General features: G+C 34.2%; 1 protein-coding gene across 5 annotated transcripts in view; it reads left to right on the top strand.

Moving 5' to 3' along the window:
* Positions 1-24897, top strand: part of LOC106665780 (Krueppel-like factor 9) — a 222911-nt gene that overhangs the window by 29540 nt on the left and 168474 nt on the right. For 2 of the 5 annotated variants that reach the window (XM_024226491.1, XM_024226492.1), the window contains 2 exons: positions 8705-8742; positions 19386-19454. The exons of 1 other annotated variant lie outside the window; for it this stretch is intronic. In XM_024226491.1, coding sequence (XP_024082259.1) covers positions 8734-8742; positions 19386-19454 — 78 coding nt within the window. In that variant the 5' untranslated portion in view covers positions 8705-8733. The remainder of the gene's footprint in view (positions 1-8704; positions 8743-19385; positions 19455-24897) is intronic. 2 more of the 5 variants (XM_024226493.1, XM_014392483.2) reach the window with 2 other exon arrangements.

Below are 24897 nucleotides of genomic sequence, written 5' to 3'. Positions count from 1 at the left end.
TTCCGGCCTAGAGGTTATCTGATACCTCTAAAATTAAAAAACATAATCATCCCAATAACTTCTTTTCCTTGTAATTACGACTATACTTTCTTCAATCAACAAATTAAAAGCTGAGTAATCATATAATGGACTTGTATAAATGAAGTCATATATAGATAAAAAATAAAATACTTCAAAACAACATAAACATAAATAAAAAACACAACGCAATGTACAATTGTAATTAACAACTTAGTAAAAGAAAATACTACAAGTCAAAAACAAATAAACGACATAAAAAAGATGCAATCGAATACTCTCAACAGCCATGAGCTCAATCAAAATTAATAACATCCCAGTTGTAACGAGTGAACATTTTTAAGGGGGGAGTCGGTGGCCGCAAGGTTAAAATCTTTTACACGGCGCTCATCACTGTAAGGTAAAGGTCCCGGGTTCGAATCCAGCGGCCCTGCATTCGAACCAAACATACCTTAATTAATTATAATATATTAATTGGTCAAGCGGACCACGAAATTGGTGAATAAAAAATATATTTTTTGCATTGTATAAATTCACTTTTTTCCACATCCTACATGTATTTGTTAAATTTAAACAATGTTTGTAAATCCCAGGCCCTGAAGATGATCTCAATAAAGATCGAAACGTTGGCACGACAAAGAAAATGTTTTTCTGAAACCTACATTACACCAGACCGCATCTCACGATTTCTGAATAATTATCGATTAACGGTCACTAATCACCACACATTAAATATTAAGTTATAAAACGTAATCGTAATAAAATTGTTATAAGTTAACTTATTTAATTTAATACATCTATAAGGCTAGGGCTTTTTCCAACATATCTAAAAATATCCATGATGTGCCCGATTCATAAAAATTAGAAAAAAAAAACCCTATAGATCAATTTCACTTTTGCCTATATTACCCAAAATTTTTTAAGCTGTTATAAAAAATTTAATTGAGGTTTAAAAATTTCCTTTTTCAGTGTTCTCACACAGAAGGGCTTAGGTCTTAACAACGGTATAGCAGCCCCGATATGTTCCCTTAAATGCCATTGTTTCGAATAGTGTGACGCCTAGATAGTCGGCTTCTTTTTTCATTTTTATCACATTACTGAGTTTTAACTGCCTCATGTGAGCCATTTTTCTTCTTCGTGCAAAAATGACTATGTTAGGGCTAATCCCTTATCCAGCGTTTTTACACCATTCATCTGTAATTTTTAGCCCTTCTTGTATTATGTCCGGAGAGTTTCTTCGAATTTTTCTATGGCGGTCAAGATGGGCGCATAGCCACTTTATCCCTCTGAGGTTCAGAGTCTCAAGCAGTTCACCAACCGTTAGGCTTCACAGGAGAGGCGATAGTGCTCTAGTAGCGGGCATCCTTTTCTTGTACTATGGTTGTCTCAGCTTTCCTGATTCTTAGCATTTCTCCAACCCTAAGAAATTATTCTTTATAGAATCCAAAAATTTTATTAACAATTTTTTTAACGACGAATGGAATGAGTTAATTCAAGTTTCAGTATTATAAAAAATGAACAATAAAGTTCATTCTCCAAGTACTTTTGATTTCAGCAGGAAAATCCGAGTATATATAACATTAAACATAAACATCTGACTCAACCTGCACGTCGATGTTACTTTTTAGAAAAATAACCTTTAAAAAATATGAAATCTGGCATTTTATAAAGAACTTGGCCTAATACATAACGGAAATGCGTCATATTTTCCCCGGAGCCATTCGTGACCGGCCAATAAACTACCATGTTAAGTAGTTCGTGTGTACAAATCCACGAATATTAAAATGGACGCGGATTAGTTTATGAGAATCCTGGGGTATTTCAGGTTCACGGCCTTCGGAGATTTTTTTAAACCTTTTTCGAGCACCATGCAAACTGCCGCTGTGTGTGGAGCAATAGTTAGCCAAGTTCTAGAACCAGAACTAGGGTCAGGGGTCAAGAAGGAACTGGCGCAATTCTAGCGCTGCGCCTTTTGCTACGACCGCTGAGCCGTATCTAATAAGACCACGAAAACTATTTATCACGTCTCCACTGAATTTTTCAAACAGTTCTAGGTGAGCGTAATTTGCCAGTGAAACAAGTTGTTTGTCATGCGATTCCGTCTTTAAGAACATTTTTTTCCTTCAAAATTTGAAATTCTTGGCCTGAAACACATTTAGTAAATAGTGGTAATTCGGATTTCAGTTTTTGTTTTTGAAATATATGACGACCAGTTGCGACATTAGTTGAGTCATTCTAATCTCATATTTGCTCAGAGATAAGTTTGGGGAATTCATGATAGGTGAGACACAAGTGTTTAATTACTTCCTTCAGCTTTATTACTTCATTTGGATTCCTATTAGGTTAGATTCATGAAATTAGTCAACTAATAGTTGACTAATTTTGTTAGTTGGAAAGAAAATTCTACAATTTATTTATCAATTATATTATATGCAACATATTATCGTAACTCGAACATATTTTTTAATAACAATGTACAATTTATTAATACAGTTAATTATAAATGAATTTGTTGTATGTTTTCATTGAAATTAATATTCAATGGTATTGTATAAATCTTTTTGTTTGTATATATACTATATTATTATATGATAGTAAACACTTTTGCATTCATATAAGTGAAGTTATTACACATGCTCAAGTACAATATAATAATAGTAATATTGTATCGCACTGAAAATAGTTCACATGGCAGTTGCGGTGGCTTTCCCATTGACAAACTGGCATTTAATTTAAACTGTAATAATACCTGTAATAGTACCTTGAGCCCTAGCAACGAAAGGATGTATGGTATGGAGCGAGAAATATAAGGTTTCTATTTGTGCAAATTTTCCGATAGAATTGAGAAATTTAGCAGATCTCGACAATTTTGAAGCTGACGTTTCTGTGTTGTTTATAATTTGGGGAGTAAAAGTACACTGTCGGTTAGATTCAATACTCTGCTGTAGGAGGGACTAGATTAAGTGTGATTCTGACATAATGGGCTCCCGTAGAACCAGGTAGGTCTAATTAGGTACAATTGCAGTAGTCGTTTAGTGTTTTAATAAGTGAGAATTGGCTTTTATCCTGTTCCTTCGTGCTGCGATTATGTCCGTCACGTCTTCGTTCGATCAACGCCAGTCTTTTGTTCAGCTTGAGCCCCCGCTACTTTACCGTTATTAATATTTGATCTATGGCCCGATGAAGCTGCTCAAGTCTAGAATGGAGTTTACTGAAAACAAACAGCATTCTAAGCGTGTTTTGTGTGTAGGTTTTTTCATTAGAGGGATTTTCCATAACGTTTCTCTATTTCATGGTCATCGTTATATTTAACTATTAATTAAGGTTTTTAGTTGAGATAAAAAGTCAATGGCACGGGATTCGAACCCACGATCTTCGGCTAGATACGCCGCTGCTCTACCACTTGAGCTATCGTGACCTCGATCCACTCGGACACGTATATATTATGTTATTTTTAACGAATTATTTGAAGACTTTTTGCTTAACGGATTTGGCCGCTATCGCTAAGTTTCCTGGGGAGTAGTTTAGGTTACAGTCGTACTTTGTAAGCATGAAATCAAAAGCACCATTCTCGGTTGTTGAGGATTTTGTCTCGATTGCTGATTATAATTTGGCAAATGCTGAGGATAGTTGTAGAAGCTCTAACGTATAACGTAAACGTTAATTACCGGATGACGAGCAAGTTCAGTGTAAATGAAATTGAGGACGAAAAGTGTCAAAAAATCCTAAAAAATAGCTTTTCGCTTAGCTTATTAATCTTAGAAAAAACTAAAATATTACAGTGCAGTTAGATCACCATAGTCTCTTAGAATTTTAGTTTTTAAATTGTATTTAGGTGATTCAGCCAAAGGGTCGGTTTTACACAATTGCTGTTGCTTTAGAGAAGGAAGGATGTAGTTGATGTATTTCTAGCTAACTCTCCTTCCTGCTTAGCTAAATATGCTAATGGTTGAACACCAAATGTACGTACATTGTTAGGAGTCCGAATTCATGAAAACATGTAAGAATTGTAAAATATTAACTATAAAATAAACATGTAATCTATATATTATATATATATATATATATATATATATAAACATTATATATATTATATATATATTTTTTTAATTTGGACAATATTTCCAACTTATTCAGAAATCGTGAGATGCGGTCTGGTGTCATGTAGGTTTCAGAAAAACATTTTCTTTATCGTGCCAACGTTTCGATCTTTATTGAGATCATCTTCAGGGCTCAAAGTGTTTGTCTTCTGTGTAATTGTGCCATTCTTGCGTGTCGTGTTGAGAGTGCAAATGTTTTTCTGAAAGCCATCACACCAGACCGCATCTCACGATTTCTGAATAATTATCGATTAACGGTCACTAACCACCACACAATTATTTCCAACAAAAAACTACTTTGTTTACTTTACCGTCATCCGTAAGAGGCACGCTATTCTAAGAGGAATAACGTAGAACGCTATTTTAGAGAGCTTCCGTTAAATCTGCCCATACGAACTTTAATTAATTTAATCGGACAAGTCTCTAACAGCAGGACAAGCTCTCTAGAGCTAAAAAGTTTCTTGTACGGAGGCCCTAAATGGACTAATACAATTCCTGAAGGTTTCAAAAAGTGGTTTAATTTTTAAAGAAAAATTCTAAACAAATTAAACAATGGCTCTTCAAGCAACCAAAGTCACATTACAATTAGGCACAACTCCATATTTAATTTAACTAAATTTTATTGATTCCCCAAGTATTGTTTTAAGTTCATTCTTTAATGAAATTGAGGTAGGTTGCCCTAAAATAAGAATTCCTCTAGGTTATCTATAGCACCAACTTTTATTCAAGTGTAGTTGTTATAAGAAAATTGTAGTTTATAATTTAATTTTTATTGTAAAATATTTTTACCTATTTTCATCTCGATGTATATAGCACCTTTTGTCTACTATATAAAATAATGTTGGTGAAAAAAACTTTAGTTTTACCACCCACATTAACATTATGCAAAATCAATCTATTGCAAGGGCTAAAATACGCACCTGCAACGCGGTGAACATAGTAGCAAATATTTTAAGGAATTGTTGTTTTAATTTATCTTTAAAAAATTCTCTTGTGAATACTGTCATTTACTAAAAGAATCGAATATTTGGGTTAAAACTCTTAATTGAAAAAAAAATTGCGTGAACTGTATCCACCACGAGCAATACAGAAAGAAAACCACCGTCGCCATAATAAATATTTTCGAAATGGGAATAACAATTAACGCGGTCGGTTGAACAAATTTCTGAACGCTCCAATTACCATTTGTAACGGTATTATCGTGTTGTTTATAAATGTATATGAAGGTCAACTCCTTTGCTATAAGATATGTATTCTTATATAAAATATCATTCATTCATCATTCATTTTGTGGAGAATATTCGTACTGAAGGACCACCATATTACTAACCTTTTAAGAAACAACATTCCAATAATTTATATAATGATACTTTTTTTTAAATTTCTATTTTGGTGGCCGGGTTTTAATTTATTGCTTGTTAAAGAACTGCAGAACAACTTTCCTCTCTGGACTACGTTTATAAGTGGTGGTTTGGTGAAGGTGGTGGTATAACTATAAGACTACTATAAATCTTCACTACTATATGTATGTATATATATATATATGCACGATAAATTACTATCCTTTTTAACGGCCAAATCTCAACTCAACTCATTCTACCCGCCTGCCGCTTGGCGCACCTCAGGCTACCTCCGACATATATATAAACAGCTACATATATATATAAAAGCTGAAAGCACTGGCCCGGCGAATCAGCGTTCATATACGGACGCTGTTTTGCCCTGGACGCCGGTTTAAATGTAAAATTTCTTCGAGGGGACGCCGAGTTGATANTGGATTTGCGAAGAAAACGAATATTTACTCAAACCTCTCTCAGCCAAACAAAACTCTCTAAATTCTTCCATTTCAAATTTAACACCCTGCATGGAATCCTGGGATATATGGAGATCAGGGATCAAGGCAATTTCGGGCAGAGAAAACCCCCAATTATGCCAAAACTTCGAGCAGAAGTTCAAACGAATTTTAATGCTTAATGTACGTTTTTATCCATAACTTGAGCTTATTGAAGTAGTAAATAATTTAATTAAATTGACGTTATTTTACCTTTTTAAGGCGTTAATATACCGCTTTTTGAAAAAGGAATATGAAAAATAGGCGTTGTTGTACTTTGGCAACTAGTTGCCAATGACACTGAAAGCTCTCGCACATTTCAATGGGTAAAATTATGCAGAAGTGAAACAGTGAAAATGAACAAAGGCAATCTGTTTCGAGATGAAGTACATAATCAAGACAACTATTGGGCATGAAGAACAATTGTTTAATAAAGTATCTCTGGACTTCATACAGTCCGTTATATACATAAAGAGTTACATACAGTCATGGGCCTAGTTTGCAAGTTTTATTTATTTATTTTTTAATGTTTTCGAAATGAAGTCTGAGGGGTGACCGTAAATGGGCACCATAGCCAACCGGACAAGTCACGGTCCTAAATTAAATCAATTGTACAAATCCAAGTGATGTAATATTAGGTCGTTTTTCTCTTTCGGAACGACGATCTTACCATTTTAATCGGTTTCCCAATAGGTCAGTGTAAACGATATTATTTATTCCATACTCTTTCGTTGACATGTGCAAAGTCACCGTTGACCTCAGGACTGGTATGTTTCGCCGTCATTCTCCGACTGCCGAAGTACGAAAGTTCATCCTTCTTGAAATGAGTCGATAAATCAATCATGGCAGCATTTTTTTGCAACTCCCGTTTTCCTTTCTTTGATTTACGGTCCTTTTTTTCCCTCCGTTCATCCGCAACACCTGTTATACGCGATAAAGCTCAATTGTCATAACAGAATGGAAATCAAGGACAGCTGCCGGCAAATTATATTATTATGCACTTTAAATACATAAATGAGTAGGCGGAATCAAGGTCAATATATCAACTCGATCCAAGTCCAGATTTTGTCGTTAAATTTACAGACAGATTCTAAAAGAATAACAGTTAACAATTTTCAAAACTGACAATTTTAAAACCGGTAAACAAGAAATTTAAGTATTCTGTATTGCAAAGTATTTTGTTGTATTATCGTTCTTTAATGATCAATAGAATTGATAGCTGGGGTTAATTTTTTTTCGCGTAAAATCCGTTGGAAAAGATATACGGTGGCTGGAGTATAAAGCCATTCCCACCTGCCGATTGTCATATTTCATTAGCTAATCCGATGATAGGCTTTGTAAAGGGATGACGGGGGTGATAGAGATGCGCATTTCTTGTGGGACTAGCATTTCTGACAAAAAAAAAGGTCAACCCATTTTTACGACAGGTATTCTACTATTTTGTTCCTTTTTATTGTGAAAAATCTCCTGATCCCTGCTAGGTATTTTTTGAAAAAATCTGTTTAAAACAAAGTATTAAAATATAAACGAATTTGTCTTCTGTGTTGACATAAACCTCTTGATGGGAGAGAGCTTCTCTCCGATCCGCCTCACCGACCCAGTCAGTATCTTTTAATTGTGTTTTTTATTGCATTTTTAGCTTCAGAGGGCCGGAGGTTGCGACGTCGTTGCCACCTTAGCCGTCCCCCTTTTCGTTGGAGTTATGGTTTTTGAGACGAGCTTTTAATATTTTAATATATCTGAGCTCAATTAAGGGCGATTTCGTATTTGAGAAAAAAAGAATTATCAACATTAATATTGATATTTATTTAGAAATCGTGAGATGCGGTCTGGTGTGATGTAGGTTTCAGAAAAACATTTTCTTTATCGTGCCAACGTTTCGATCTTTATTGAGCTCTGAAGATGATCTAAATAAAGATCGAAACGTTGGCACGATAAAGAAAATGTTTTTCTGAAACGTACATCACACCAGACCGCATCTCACGATTTCTAAATAAATATTGATTAAGAAAATTAAACCATTTATATTAATTGTCTCATTTTAAAGTATTATTGTTGAATAACTCATACTTAAGCATTGGCGGTCTTTATATAGAAAATAAGCATATAAATATAAAAAACTTTTTTTTTGACGAGGGGTCGCAACAGCAGAGGTTATATCAACCCTCGGGGTGCCGGTGTTTATGAAAAAAAGCGGGTTCGAATGCAGGGCCGCTGGATTCGAACCCAGGACCTTTATTTTACAGTGATGAGCGCCGTGTCAACGCTAAACCGTTGAGGCCACCGACGCCCCTATGCTATGGGGTTTAAATAAACATAAGATCGATTGCGCTTTTTCATTTGGAATGATACATCATTTAACATCTGAAACCTGGGGACCGCGGTAGCCTCTCACGCCGCGGTCGTGGGTTCGATTCCCACCGTCGCCTCTGGCCCTTTTTTCCCGATAACCCCCAATTTGAACAACATCTATAAGAATTCGTCATGGCTAATATGCAAAGATCATAAGGAAAAAAAAAAAAAAAAAACTGAAACCTCATCTAAACTCGCCGGGTGCTAAATTTTTCCGAACAAATGCGACTCAAAAGGCTTTGAACAATTTACCATCGTGGATTTGCGAAGAAAACGAATATTTACTCAAACCTCTCTCTTGGCTTTTGAATGAATGTAGGCATAACGGTTTTAAAAACTGGAAATGAAATAAGATAGTCATCTATGTCAATTTATCCACACATAACACATTTTTTATTTCCAGGTACGACAATCGTCCTCAACGACTAAGTTATGAAAACCGTAAGTAGTGTTTTACGAATCTTGGTTCGGAATAACCAACACTAACAGGACTAAAGTTTATATTGCACGGATATGGAAATGCAATTTTTTTGTTTTTGAATAGACAATCAATTAATGAACCGCTTTAAGTCAAATAAATAAATAATACAGGAGTTGCTGCTTTATTTATGCATGGCAATATAACAAGCGTTGTAACAAAAATAACATTTACTTTTCTTATTTCTTCCTTTTTTTAAATCTCTTTGGTGAAGACTCATTTAAAAAACTGGAAGTGTATTTTCCGGTAAATTTTATTCTTGTTTCACCATTGCGTTTTTGTGTTTATTGCGACATCACCGGACTGAACCAAAATACGTTTGGCGTTAGTCATTAGGAATTTGTCCTTGTCCGTAATTGCAACAGATAGTTCCTTTGAAAAACGGCGCATTCTTTACACCTCCACACTTATCTTGTTAAAGATTTAATTATAATAATTACATATGTAAACATAGTCGCTTAAAGCAAACAAAATATTTTACAACATACAGAATAATTTTTATTACTTTATGTAAAAAAATAAGATATTACTTTTGGGTGGGAATGAACGCATTGTTCGTAGTACTGGTCAGCATATACTCACGGATGTGGAGCAAGATTAATTTTCCAGACGCTGGGGGAGTATAGACAATTTTTTCAGTTGTAACAACAAAATTAGACGTTCTTTTGTTTATGTAACAAATTACACGACATTTGAAAAATGGCAAAAAGGAGGGAAAATTCAAAAGGTGGGGTTGAGATGGGAAGTTAGTGTCCGAGTGGATCGAGGTACCACGATAGCTCAAGTGGTAGAGTAGCGGCGTATCAAGTCGAAGGTCGTGGGTTCGAATCCCTCTCGTGCCATTGACTTTTTTTCATCTCAACTAAAAACCTTAATTAATTGGTCAAGCGGACCACGAAAGTAGTGAATTAATGTTTATGTAATGTTGTTTTAAACAGATTGAAATCGAAAATATGTTAGTTTCGCATAGAATATTTCAAGTTTAATTTAATAATCTACTTAGTATCAGCTGCACTTTAGAATTATTTTAGTATACTGATCTGCTAAACTTATGTGCATTGAACATTCCTGGTCTCTTTTATAGACAATTGTTATGAAACTATAGTTTCATGAAAAAATGAATACCCTCGAGTATTGCTATTTAATTAAAAAAATCAATTTATTGTTATTCCTTGTCAATTTTTCTTCTTCTATACACGTAACAACATATCAAAAAACTCATGAAGTTTACAGTACTTCATTTTAGTTTTTTTTTGTGCCGGAAACATAATTTTATGACGACCATTGACCTATCTCGGGTCAAATAGTGTATTCCGAGTAAATAAACGTTTCTTCTGTTCTTCCACCTCGCCTCGTGAGGATAATTGTGTGTGAGTGGCAGTTGTTTTGCAAGGCATAAGGGGGAATTAGCGGTTTAGGTCTGGACCTAAATGCGTGCTCTGGAATACCTGCCATTATCGGGCCTTATGAAAGATAAACAGCGGGTAATTTGTTGCCGTTTGGTTCATCTGAGGTCCAAGGAACTGCAAGGTCTGGTATGCCAACGAAGGTCTCCAGTGCAATGTAATTTTTTATTCAATCGAGATTTGGCCTGTTCTTGGGTGATTAGAGAAAACCCCCTGCCTACCGTACCTGTCCCGACTCCCGGAGCTGGTTAACGGCTGTACAATACAGGTTCTTCGTTGATCCCCTTGGTCGTTATTTTGTTGGAGATATTTTGGACTAGACCGCCTGACAAAAATGTTGGTTGCTGTCTTGGCCATCCGGATGATAACGATACAGTGGAGGAGGCAGCTAAGGCTACCTACTACCGGAGCTAATCACCGGGATTATTGTTATCAACATGTCATTTTTATTGTTCTTTTAAGCTTACCATAAAAGTCACTTATTTATAAAACAGTATTTATGGAAAAAGTTGAAATGTTTTTCACGTTCGGGTAACACGTGAGGAATTTTAAATGTTTTTTATATTTAAATTTGGATTATTCTGCTGCTCAAGAAACCACTAAAATGTAAAATATCAATTAACTAATAACTTCAAAATGAGGCGAAAGTTCTTGAAATTTCCATGGACGTCGAAGTTTACATGCCTTCGATGATGCCTGATAGCCAGGAATATTACGTAATTATGTATTACAATTAATTAAGGATTTTAGTTGAGATAAAAAAGTCAATGGCACGAGCGGGATTCGAACCCACGATCTTCGGCTAGATACGCCGCTGCTCTACCACTTGAGCTATCGTGACCTCGATCCACTCGGACACCAACTTCCGCACCTTTTGAATTTTCCCTCCTTTTTTGCCTTTTTTATCTCAACTAAAAACCTTAATTAATTGTAATATATTAATTGGTCAAGCGGACCACGAAATTAGTGAATTTAATGAATTAAAATGAAGTATACTTCACTAAAGTTCTCTGTGGCCATTTCATTTGTCGCCGAGAATCCAATCCGATTACACGACATTTGAAAAATGGCAAAAAGGATGGAAAACTCATAAGGTGGGGTTGAGATAGGAAGTTGATGTCCGAGTGGATCGAGGTCACGATAGCTCAAGTGGTAGAGCAGCGGCGTATCTAGCCGAAGATCGTGGGTTCGAATCCCGCTCGTGCCATTGATTTTTTTATCTCAACTAAAAACCTTAATTAATTGTAATATGTTAATTGGTCAAGCGGACCACGAAATTAGTGAATGTAATTATGTATATTTGTAATATATGTAAATATGTTAAAATAATTTAAATGTCCCAAAAACGTGTACCAATTTTAAAATTTTAAAAAATTCTAAACTCAGGATTGTTCAGGGGTGGGTGCTTTCCCGGTTTTTGGAGTATGGTCATGACTCGATATTAAAAATTAATTGCCAAGAACACTCCTAACGAATTGCATTTACAGATGAGAACGTCGAGTTGATGGAAGCCAAAAAAAAAATTTCATCATTGAAGATCAAGAAATCATTGATAATTAAATTCTTTCTTCTAGAGATAGAATTTTAGTAACTAACAAAATTAACATCAATTCTAAATAATGTCAGGGTCAAGATGAACAAGAATTTACATTTCTTTTGAAGGCATTGTCAGAAATTAGTAGATAAAATAACATAGATCCCTAGAAATTTTGGTCGAAAACTCTCATGGAATATCATCGCATCAATCAAATACAAGGAAGTCAATAGTAAAGAAATAGCTCGACAAGAATTGCAAAGTTAAAGCCATCAAGCACTTCGTACTGAATACTGGAGCTTTCCTTCCTGTGCTTTTTATGCAGAAACGAATTGGGCACATGGTCTGAAACGGGAATATAACAGAGTTAAGATGAATTGAGATCAATCATTGATGGCCATCCGCGTTGCAAGATTATCGCACTATCTCACACGACCCGGTTTGTAATATTCCTAACTTGCTATAATACTACTAGCTTACGATTTATTCAAAAAGATTTAGTACTTAATTAGACGTTTACCGTACATAACACTAGATATTTCGAGCGCTTTTCGATTACGAACTATGGCCTGATCCTACCGTAATAACTCAACTTTAGGGCTCTGAATCTTCTACTCTTCTTTCCATTGCAAAATCTAACCGGGTTATGAAGGTATGGGAGTAAACAGTAAAGATATGTTTTTTTGCTTTGTTTTGGAACATTCAGCAAGAGTACGGACCTATGAAATATCAAATTCCATTTTTTAGCATGACTAGAAATTCATAAAGCAATAAATACGTAACAAGTAACGAGAGCAATAAAGATTGATCGATACAATAAGTACTAAGAATAAAAAATTTCGGTGCGAAAACAACAACAGCAAAGGATAACAACAACATGAATAAATAAAGGTGCAGACCTACCAAATAACAAATTCCATTTTGACAAAACTAACAATTTGAAGACACAAAAGTCACAAGTAAAGATAAGGTTGACTGAATTTGCAACGTATGTATTCGGTACTTCGCTGTTTTGTAATCCGTATAAACCACTTTATAACTAACAACAGATGCTCATTCAAGCGGAGCAAGTAGAAGTGTTGAAGGTATGATCGACCAAGAAGAAAATATCCATATTTTGTAATAAACTCTGTCTGTAGAATTACTATGTGCTTCGTTATCAACCACGATTGCCACACGGAGCCTGCGGAGAATATTAGAAGCCTAATCAAGAAGATTATTTGTAAAGGGAAAAGTGCCATGTTTGGATGGGTGAAAGCTCATGACTGCTGGGAAATAAAACATCCGATACTCTAGCAAAAGACATTTTTCAAAAAGATGATTTGCCTATCACATATCGCTTTCTACCTCGCTCCTACAAAACGAACCGCACACTTTGAGAAAGCTTTACCAATTATCGGATTTGTTCTTTGCTTTTAATAGCCTTTGTATCTTTTTTATGATACAGCTTACAAATGACTGTAAATTTCTTGTAACTCTTAATTTATAACTGATGCCCGTGTAGGGAATGCGCCTGTAGTGCAATTTGAACTGTCAATAATACAATTTTATATATATGTATATATAAATATTTAATAAATCAATATTTTCATACCAAAACAGCTCCAGACCGGTCGGTAAGAATCTGCGTTTGCCTTCGGGCATCAGTCGATCCAGTTAGGTCCTCCCCCGGTGAAAGCAAGACCCAGAATCCAAATACCTTCTAATAACCCGGTGAGATTTAGCAACCCTCTCATTACCCAATATAATAAAAATAATTAGTTAGATGTATTATTTTTAATTGATTATATTTAATGAACTTAGTCATTTCTGTAGTTTCATACTTTGAGTAAATGATTCAAAATTACTGAGCGATAATTAACTTATAAACATGACGTTTAGGTACTTAAGGGACATAATTTGTAATAACAAAATACAAATATATTTATATATATACAAATATATTAAAAACATTAATTCTTTTAAAAAAAGTAGTGGAATTAAATGAAACCGTTCAAAATTTTTGCGCGTTCTTTCCGTTAAATTATTCATTACGACAACGGATCAGAAATAGATATGACAATGGATTAAAAGTTACATACAAACTTTCAGAATCGATAAATTTAACAAATAGGCAATTTTATGGTGTTGTTCTTTATTAAATTTAAAAATAATTGTATCTATTAATGATGATTATTTTTATTATTTACAAAGCTATTAAAAGTTATTAACAAATATAATGTTGTTTTAGAAGAAAGTTAAACCATACGTCGTCTAGTTTGTTAAATAAATAAAATTAAATGCTAATTGAAAATTTGATGTCATAATTATTTTTTAATTATTTATTCATTGTAGTATAATGGAATAGCAGGATAATCTTAGTAAGTCTAGTGATTTCGATGGGTGGATAGGCCTGACCGCGCTTTTCAGTTATACATTATTCTAGAATATTTTGTAATAAGTGGTCAAAAGGTTAAAAATAACTATTCTTCAATTGCAAAAATAGATTATTAAGGATTGTTTAAATAAAACCAGTGTAATTTGTGATAATATGTTGAATGTATAGATCGAAGACAAATCCATTTTGAGCCAAGTATACATTTTCATGACATCTCCCCCTAGACTGGACGAAGATTGCTTCAAATCTCGTAAATATGGCGAAATATAATTTACGGCTCGTCCACGCCGATCTGAGGTATTTCCAATGGTGGAGTAACCCAATATTAAATCACATCCTCCTCTAAATTGGATCAGATTTTCACTTTTAAAACAACACACCAGCTGGGAATTACATACAACGAAGTACACTTTCCAAGTAGATATTAAATGTAAAATATTTATAAAATATGTATAAAATTTAAAGTTTAATTAAATGTAAAGTATTTATAAAATATTTATAAAAATATATAAAAGTAGATATTAGATTAAATGCTCGATTGTTCATTATTTTTGAGTCTATTAAATATGTTTTGGTATGCGAATATTAATATGGTCTCTGAAACCGAAATAAGCTATATGTTTCTCTTTGCCGTATATTAATCGATGTTGAATTAATGTCCTCCTAAACCGTGATAATTAGAATTATACCGAGGAAAGTCATCCTATTTTAAAATAACGCTATAATGGACAAGAAGTGAAAACCTGTTTCATCGACGGCTCCCGGATGGAATTCCAGTATGCTAGAGCATTTTATACAAATATGCCCCAATTTTTGAAAGATTGTGCCCCAAAGGATGGTGATCAGACAGCGTTGCGCCTTCCCTCCCGTAAACGTCGCGCCGACCGGACGTTCATCGCGAACTTTCAGTCATCTAAAGTTTCATAGGAAATCTCTCGGATGTCTTGAAAATAATAGCAGCTCTTGATTGAAATATTTGTCATCATAGAAAATTTTTGTCTGCTATTAACCGGTCTTGTGTGGGAACCTTCTATGGCGAACAGGGGGGAATGGAATTTAGAAACCCTAACGGTGTGTTCCGCGCTTTATTTCACTTCTACCGGCATTCGGGCCATATCACGAAAACGGAACATCGGAACACCGAAGGAAGTCGTAGATGTACGAATCCCCAAGTGATAGTACTAATCAATTAAGGGTAATGTAAAAAAAAAAAAAATTGCTATGGCATTTTGGCATAACGTTTATCCAATACATACGCTCTATTCATCTGGCAACATTTAAAGTTAGAAAATAAGAAGTTAATGAATTTAAAAAAATCCTTACGGTTCAATAGTACTTTTTTGGAAAAAATAAGATTCATCGTAAGTGTATTTTTTAATAATACAAAATATTTTATTATTAAATTTATATTTTATATTTGGCAACAGTATTTATATATGACAAAGACCGGCTACAATACCATTTCGTTTATTTTATTTATTTATTTTAAATATAGCATACCCAGTAGGCGTCCGGTTGTGCTAGTCCACGTACCACGAGGATGCCAATGTTAATTTGACTTCCACAGACAGCTGTCGATAATAATTCATTCACATTAGCCCGAAGTGGATAGTATGAATAAAGGACGCCCACGTCTTTTCCATCACCGATATTTATATACGCCGTTGATTTTAATTATAGGTTTCGAACAGCCGGATAATTACAAATTGTTTTGGTACGGACCTTGCTGCGAGTCCCTGGAGAGGCTTCTATTTTTAAAATAAAAAAATACCTAAAATCTGGTAGCCCGGTGCGAGGATATAAAGACCTCTATTCCGCTAAGGTCAACGGCGAGAGTCACGAAATGTCTCGAGGAAGCCATAGATCTTGGCCGAGGACCTGTTCCGCCCAAGGGAGCAATCTTCAACTTGTCGCTGAGGGCCCCTAATAACAGGGCTTGGAGGCGGTAGCATGCAGGCCGACCTCAATTTTCTCGAAACTGCTTCAATCGGCTAACGAATTTTCGCAATTTTTTATCGTTTAAGTATCTAATGGAACGTACATAATACTGGCCCGTTCACAGCTAACATGTCTATGTGCTTCCATTTTTTTTTCTTTACTCAATTAATTTGTATACAATTATGGAAATATTTAAAAACGAACTATTAAAAACCAACAGGGGGCGTAGGTAGCCGCAACGTTTTAGGCGTTGACACGGCGTTCATCACTGTAAGGTTAAGGTCCCGGGTTCGAATCCAGCGGCCCTGCATTCGAACCCGACATACTTACAAATGGGCTTTTTTTTCAAAAACACCGGTACCCCGAGGGTTGATATAACCTCTGAAACCCTCGTAAAAAAAAAGCTTCATCGTCATTATTTACTTATTTTTATTGGTAATTTTATTTCACCACAATCATACCAGGCAAATACTTGAAAGTAGAAATATAAATAGTTATACAGATATATATATATATATATATATATATATATATATATAAAAAGGAGAATACACATTAATTATATTATATAACAGGGGGGGCCAACCTGCGGCTCGCGAGCCACATGCGGCTCTTTGAAGGATTATTTGTGGCTCTCGATAAATGTACCCGAGTTCCCTTTTCATTTTTGTGCTATTATATTTTTAAAAATTATTATCGTTCCGTATGTGTTTCAAAATGTCTTTTAAATTAACAGATCTTCCGCAATTGGCAGTTTTCATACGTTTTGTTTCACCTGAGTTCGTTGTTAAAGAAGAATTATTAGATTTATTAGCACTTCAAGAGTCAACCCGCGGTGTCGAGATTAAAAATGCATTAGATTCCATAATGAAAACTTTTGATGTGCCTCTTAATAAACTTGTAAGCATTGCAACTGATGGAGCTCCGGCAATGCTGGGTCAAAAAATCGGTCTTATTGGGCTTTTAAGAGATGATTCTCAAATTCCACAATTCATACCGATTCACTGCATAATTCACCGAGAACATCTCGTTACAAAATATTTAAAATATCCTGGTGTTATGAAAACAGTGTTACACATTGTAAATTACATTCGCACCAATGCAAAAAATCATCGACAATTCAAAAATTTCCTTGAAGAATTAAAGGATGAAGAACTTCCAGATGACATTAATTTCTTTTGCATTGTTAGATGGTTATCTAGCTACAACGTATTAAATCGTTTTGTAGATTTGTTTGATCCGATAACTGCATTTCTAAAAGAAAAGGAAATAACCTATTCAGAATTAGACGATGACGAGTGGTCACAAGACTTAATGTTTTTGACTGATGTCATGGAACATTTGCAAACACTGAATGTACAATTGCAGGGGAAAGATAAAATAATATCTGACCTCTCACAGTGTATATTTAGTTTGCAAACTAAATTACAACTTTTTCAAAAGGACATTAAAAATAAAACATTTTGTCATTTTCCTCGAATTAAAATTTTTTTTTCCAATATTAAACAAGAAAAACTCAACGAGTATATAAAAAAGATAGAAGGAATATTGACGGAATTCCAAAATAGATTTCAAGACTTGAAATATTTTAAATCGTTTCTTGATTTTTTTCTGAATCCATTTGAAATTAACATAATTCAAGGTGAGCTTTCCATTTCCAATATAATTATGACCCAAAAAGCATCTGGAGAATTAGAATTAATAGAGATGCAAGAAGATCAAGCTCTACAATTAAAATATAAGTCGACGTCGATTACTGAATTTTGGAAATTTGTACCAGAATCGAAGTATCATGAATTAAAAAATGCTGCTTGTCGAATTATTTCAATATTCGGAACAACTTACTTATGTGAATCATTTTATTCCACTTTAAAATTTGTGAAATCCAAACACCGATCAGTATTAACTAACCAGCATCTCAAAGAATTACTGAGAAGTGCTGTCACCAATTATTCACCAAATTTTAAAGAATTATCAAGAGAAGTAAAATAAATGTGTTTAATTTTTAATATTTAAATTCAATACACATATTTTGTACTTTTATTTATATGTTTTCAATAAATATAATTTCTGTAAAAAAAAATTTAATACCTTTTTTGCATACGTTTTAAATACGTATTTAATTGCGGCTCGCGAAAAATTTCAAATTTTGAAAAATGGCTCGGACTATCAAGGAGCTTGGCCACCCCTGTTATATAATGATAATAAAAATATGGTAAAACAATGAGAAGTCGGAAGAGTTTGAAAATTACAACATAACAGTTATGATGTTATAGTTGAATTCTTTACAGATATTATTAAAATATAAAGACTTGTTCATAACAATAATAAACAATTCAACTGATTGGCTATAATAACGATAACGGAGGCGGCTAAGGGACGTCCCAATCTCCGAACCTAGTCAAAGCGATCCAGCCCTCTGATTAATAAAATACGTGATCAAAAGGAAGGGCAGCTTAGTCGATCTGAATCTGCAGAGAAGCACTTACGTATCAAGAGCACCATCCGTTGGTCATCCTCACTCGATTAAGGACAGGCCATACGAGGCTGCAATAAGGACGAATTACCTTTGGGCCAAAGCCCGCATATGTGTCCTGCAAGAAAAGAAAGGTTGCTACTTGTCGTCCACAATTGAAAGGTGGCTCGGGTCCTTAAGAAGAACGAGCAGGAAAAAATCTTACGCGATATGAAAATTGGCTTGAGCAACGTTTGTTTCCGATTTTGGGAAAGTTTAAAAAATAATACGTACATTTTGTTCTGTTATATTATATATTTTTATCCTGTGATAATATATATTAGCATGAATGATTAATTTTAGAGGGTCGATGAAGAATATTTAGTATCCCTTCGAATCTCAATAATAGATTCGTCAATGAGTATTGGGTAATGAGGGAATATCGAGCACTCGATAAGCAGCAGTTGATTGAATGATACGTAAATAATAAAGAACGTATTTAAGAATAAGTGAGAGTGAGAGTGTGAGCGTGCGTAGTTTAACACACAGCATGCAATGGTGGCAGGACGACCGAGGTCTGATCCCGTTCTGACAATGCCGTATGTGACTCTCAAGTATTTCTGAAGGCTAATTTTCGCTTTACAGTACAAATGTTAACTGGAGCAGGTGGACAGTTTAGAAACATACCAAATCCTTTTTAAGTAGTTCAAATGTCATACGATTAAAAATACACCAAAAAACAAAGGTTCGGAAATATTTATGACAGGTCTTGATTGACTTTTCGTGCAATATATCTTTTTCTTGTATGGCATATCCGTTATCATTGCGTTTCATCCAAAATATTTTTTTTTGTATTTACGAATCTACTCCAGTTAATCCGTAACATATCTTTTCAGGTAGGTCTTCACTGCGGAATGACTCTCTATCAAGGACATTTACCAGACCCTTATGGAGCAGAATTTCAAGTAATAATTTTAAAAATTATTCTCAATACTAATTTAGTATTAGTAAACCTATATAGTAATATTAATTATTCAGAAATCGTGAGATGCGTTTCGTGTTGAGAGTGCCAGTGAGACTAACAAGAATGGCACAATTAGAAAACAAACACTTTGAGCCCTGAAGATGATCTCAATAAAGATCGAAACGTTGGCACGATAGAAAAAATGTTTTTCTGAAACCTACATCACACCAGACCGCATCCCACGATTTTTGAATAATCATCGACTAACGGCCACTAATCACCACACAGTAATATTAATGCTACTTCTACCTACAACTAATATCAGTACTAATAATATATACATTATTTATCATTATATGTGAAATTGCATTATAAAGAGAAATAAGCATCTACGGCTTGGCAATTCGTCAAGCATAACTTATTTATACACATGTGACTAATACTGCATGAGATTATGAATTGCATTAGGCCATAGATATTTATGTGATAATTTAAATTGGAAGAGAAAACATCATTTGAGACGATTTATTTTCAATATTCTTGACTTAGCTGAAGTTAGTTTTCAGTTTTCCATGTTTAACTTACGATTTTTCCTTCTTGAAGGTGGGATAATAGGTCATCTCAAAAAAACTACAACCGGTTTTTATCCACAACGTTTCGGATTTATTTTAATCCTTCCTCAGGTGAGTTAACGCAATGGTTAAAACAGTGGTCGTCAGTCATTAATATTTTATAACAGTTTATTTTAAAAAAGAGCCAGTGTGGTACTTATTTAAGTCTTTCAGACGCCGCACAAACGTTTTAATATTTTGAACCTGACTAGACTCATTAAATATGTACAATACTGGCTCTTTTTTAAAATAAACTGTTATAAAATATCAATGACTGACGATCACTGCTTTAACCATTGCGTTAACTCACCTGAGGAAGGATTAAAATAAATCCGAAAAGTTGTGGATAAAAACTGGTTGTGGTTTTGTGGTTTTTTTGAGATGACCTATTATCACCTTCAAGAAGGAAACATAAGTTAAACAACATAGGTCGAAATATGAGAAAACAACATAAATACTTAGTTTAATACATGCACGCTATAATTAAAACCACATGACGAATCTCACGATAATTAAAACATCATTTCTACCTGAATTAATTAATTTTATGTACAATTCTTTCTATTTTTAAATTAACAACAAAATTATTTTCAGTATCACGCTTTTACACTTTTTTTGTTGTTGTAGCAAGCCATTGGAATAGGACTGAAACTTATTGATTCATTTATTTAAGCTTTATTCTACACGTACATACACATCTATACAGAAGTGACCTTACGACCTCTCGCGGTCCCGGAATCATCCACAACAGTGTTTTGGCGGTCCGGGGTCAGACCACGTTTTTTAACATTCAGCCCATGTTAGGCTCGAGGGTCTGAATCCATTTGAAAATTTCTTTACAATAAATAAATAACAATTATCTTTTTGGTTTATTTTCTTTACTGTTCCTATTTATCCGTGGGTATTGGTGATAATTTATTGAAAAACTCTAGGATTTTTGTTCTTTATTAAAATGAATGCTTTTCGAGCTAATGCCAACAACCCCACATCAAATGACGATTTTTTGGCTTACATTTCATCTGGCTTCGGTTTATTTATTTTTTTTACAAAAAATATACATTGAGAAAATAGTATAGGCATATACAAATCAGACAGAACTGTCAGGTCAGAAGGCAGTCTGGAGAGAAACCAGCCAAAGCTGGAACTCTGTTTTATTTAATTGAGTGGAAATTAAAGAAATTAATATATAACTCATTTTAATAAAGAGAAAAATACTGGAGTTCTTCAATAAATTATCATCGATATCCATGGAAAACAATAATCTTTCATTTTTAAATTTTAGCCAATTATATTGATTTTAAAATTAAATGAATATCAAATTTATTTAGACGTTTATCTAAATTCGTCATATGTTTTCTTTATTGAAACATTGAAGTTTTTTTACTTTATAGTGTGTTTTCATTTAAAATGTGTTAAATGTGTGGTGATTAATGACCGTTAATCGATATTTATTTAGAAATCGTGAGATGCGGTCTGGTGTGATGTAGGTTTCAGAAAAACATTTTCTTTATCGTGCCAACGTTTCGATCTTTATTGAGATCATCTTCAGGGCCTAGGATTTACAAACATTGTTTACGTATAACAATTACATTTTGGATGTGGAAAAGTGAATTTATACAATGCAAAATATATTTTTTTTATATATTCAATCAAAGTATTTCTACTCACTCAAAGTGTTTGTCTTCTGTGTAATTGTGCCACTCTTGCGAGTCGTGTCGAGAGTGCCGGTGAGATTTTGCTATTTTGTGTTTATATACGTTGGATTTTGAAAGGGTGGGGAAGGATGTCGGTATAGAAAAGACATTTTACCACCATGCACCACGTTACATTCCACACATCAAATATTTTTCACATAGTCTATTTTCCCAACAATTTAGCTTTCCTTTTCCTATTTATCCCTTTCTATATAATCCTGGAAGGATTATATGGCCGAACCATTACCAACACTTTTTTTCCCTTCGTCGGCTCTTTTCACCTCAATGAAACCGACGCCATATACAAAAATGTCTTTTCTATATCGACATCCTTCCCTATCCCTTCAAAATCCAACGTACATAAACACAAAATAGCAAAATCTCACCGGCACTCTTGACACGACACGCAAGAATGGCACAATTACACAGAAGACAAACACTTTAAGTGAGTAGAAATTCTATGAATGAATATAAAAAATATATTTTGCATTGTATAAATTCACTTTTCCACATCCAAAATGTAATTGTTAAATGTAAACAATGTTTGTAAATCCCAGGCCCTGAAGATGATCTCAATAAAGATCGAAACTTGGCACAATAAAGAAAATGTTTTTCTGAAACCTACATCACACCAGACCGCATCTCACGATTTCTAAATAAATAAAATGTGTTATTTCATTTTTTATCTAATCGGGTATTGCTTTCCAAGGGAAAAGGGAATCAGTTTAAAATAAATCAATAACATGGTATATGACGCCTCATTTTCCAATCTATTATTATCTGAATCCTTGTGAATTTATAGAATCTGTCATTTGGTAAAGATTATAAACAAAATTATAGTTTCAAATACATTTATAAATTAAAAAATACATTTATACATACATGTCGGTCCAACAATGGGAATGATTTTTTTGAAAATTTCTTAAATGAACAAGATTTATTAGTAGAAATTATGAATGATGGAGTGGATGTGGAGTTCAAACCTTTTTAAAAAAATGGTTCCTACTCACACTTTTGAATTCAAGTCGAGAGACGTGTTTGTAGAAACCCTGATGATGAGCTAAAGGGCTCGAAATCCGGATTGTTGCGAAACAACTTATTGTGAGTAGGAACCATCTTTTTAAAAAGGATTAGATTTATTAGTAGTTTTCCAACAACAATTATCATTTCTCGTTTTTTCTATAAGTAACTTCACCAAACAACTACAATGATAAGTAAGACAATTCACACCTTTGTGATACTCCCGTTTATATTCAAATCATTAAAAATGGGATTTTTGTAGGATTGATGATCAAGCGATCAAGCGTTGAGAAGAGAATATCTTTTTGGATCGATTTCAAAAGTTTTCAACGTTAAGCTTTTGTAAATTACTTGAGTGCTCTAATTAAGATCATTTCTGGCCGACCGAGAACCGGGCAAGCGAAGCGAAAGTTCAATTTTCATCGTTTTTTTTTCTTTCTCGTTCCCCTTTTGCTTCCTTCAAAACTAATTTATACTTGCCCGAACGCAGCCGAAAAAGATTGAAGCAATTAAGTTATAATGGGCCTTCTGAAATGTTCTTAATCACGATGGAATTATTTTCGGGGTTCGATGACGGCGTGATGACACGGTTGGCCAAACGGGGCAAATCGTGTCAACCGCAACACTGTGGTCGAATCGTTCATAAGTATATTCACTCATGCGGCCGCAGGCTTGCCCTAGTGGAGTGAGTGTGTGTTTTCATATGCCAATCTTTTTCGACCTTTCGCTTGCAATTTTTTTTGTCGTAAGGTGCCAGCGCTAGATTTGGGACTACTTAAAAGGAACATATTAATGAGAAGCAGATCACAAAGAAGTTGACAACTTAGCTCAAATGCGGTCTTTATGGATATAGAATTTAAAATCGTGTGATCTGGTTTAGAGACATCAAAATGAGAAAACCTTTTTTACATCCTTTTTAAAAAGATAGTTCCTACTCACAGTAAGTTGTTTTGCAACGACCGGATTTCGAGCCTTTTAGCTCATCATCAGGTTGAAGGACTTCTACAACCACGTCTCTCGACATGAATTGCCAAAGTGAACCCGCTGATACTCCGCCAACGCGACGTTCCAAGTAGCAGCTAATTTTTTTAATGGCGCTCAATTTGAACGAGCGAAACGCGGAAATTATAACACAAATAAATATTATACTAGTAAATACTTAATATTATTAAATTACTATAAAAATAATAACAATTAAAATAATTAGTTTAATAATTTGGATGTTTGATATTATTTATGTACATAATTAAAATGGGAGGTAGATCAAAATCTGTTATATTATTAATGCATTTATCACCATGTTCAATTTTACATTTTTTAATTTCAAATTTTTCAAACCAATTTAATTCTAAATACAAGAGTGTTACATAGTTCCAACAAAGGGAAAGAATTAGATTTGTATCAAGGAACTATCTTTTTAAAATGGATTGAACACCACCCTCACTCCATCATTTATCATTTCTATTACCTTTTTTACATTGTGCTTTACTCACACAATTCTTGTAATGATAACAACTACCGAAGCGTTTGAGTTGTTAATGATTTTGTTGCAATCGTAGCCTATACATAATTGTACATATTACAAATATGATGACAGTAGGTTTTTTTTTCCACGGTCACAGTTCTAACACTAGTGCTAGTGCTGCACGGGGAGACATGCCGTGAGAAACCGTCAATCCTGGCACTCGGTGTGAGGGATTGATGGCAGGTCTTGAGGCCGTCGTCAAATAAGGGACGACGGTAAGGGAGTGTATAGAGAGGGAACGAGCAATAGGATTAGGATGGATCGAGAGATGGTGTGAACAGAAGGAATGTTGAAGTCGTTGTGGATAAGTGAGGAGTGACGTAGCAAGGAGCTTTGACGATTTGTCTAAGAATTTTTGATTGGAATGAATTTGGTACGATGGTTGTTGTTTGGCTTGGCAGAACCCCACCGTTTCACTCCAAATATCCAAAGTGGTGTCATAAAGTATTGTATGGTTAGTTCAATGTTGACAGTCAAAACAGATTTTGGTCCTAGAAGTCTTCGTAGTTGTTCAAGTCTTCTGATAAGTCTTGTGTGGGGATTCCACTTCAGACTTCTGTCTAGGTATAGTCCTAAGTATTTGATTTGAATGGA

This window comes from Cimex lectularius, unplaced genomic scaffold (assembly GCF_000648675.2).
Source record: "Cimex lectularius strain Harlan isolate CLEC.00 unplaced genomic scaffold, Clec_2.1 scaffold129, whole genome shotgun sequence".
Classification (NCBI taxonomy): Eukaryota; Metazoa; Arthropoda; class Insecta; order Hemiptera; family Cimicidae; genus Cimex; species Cimex lectularius.
The sequence above is the reverse complement of the archived record's forward strand: the minus strand, read 5'-3'. Positions and strand labels throughout refer to the sequence as shown.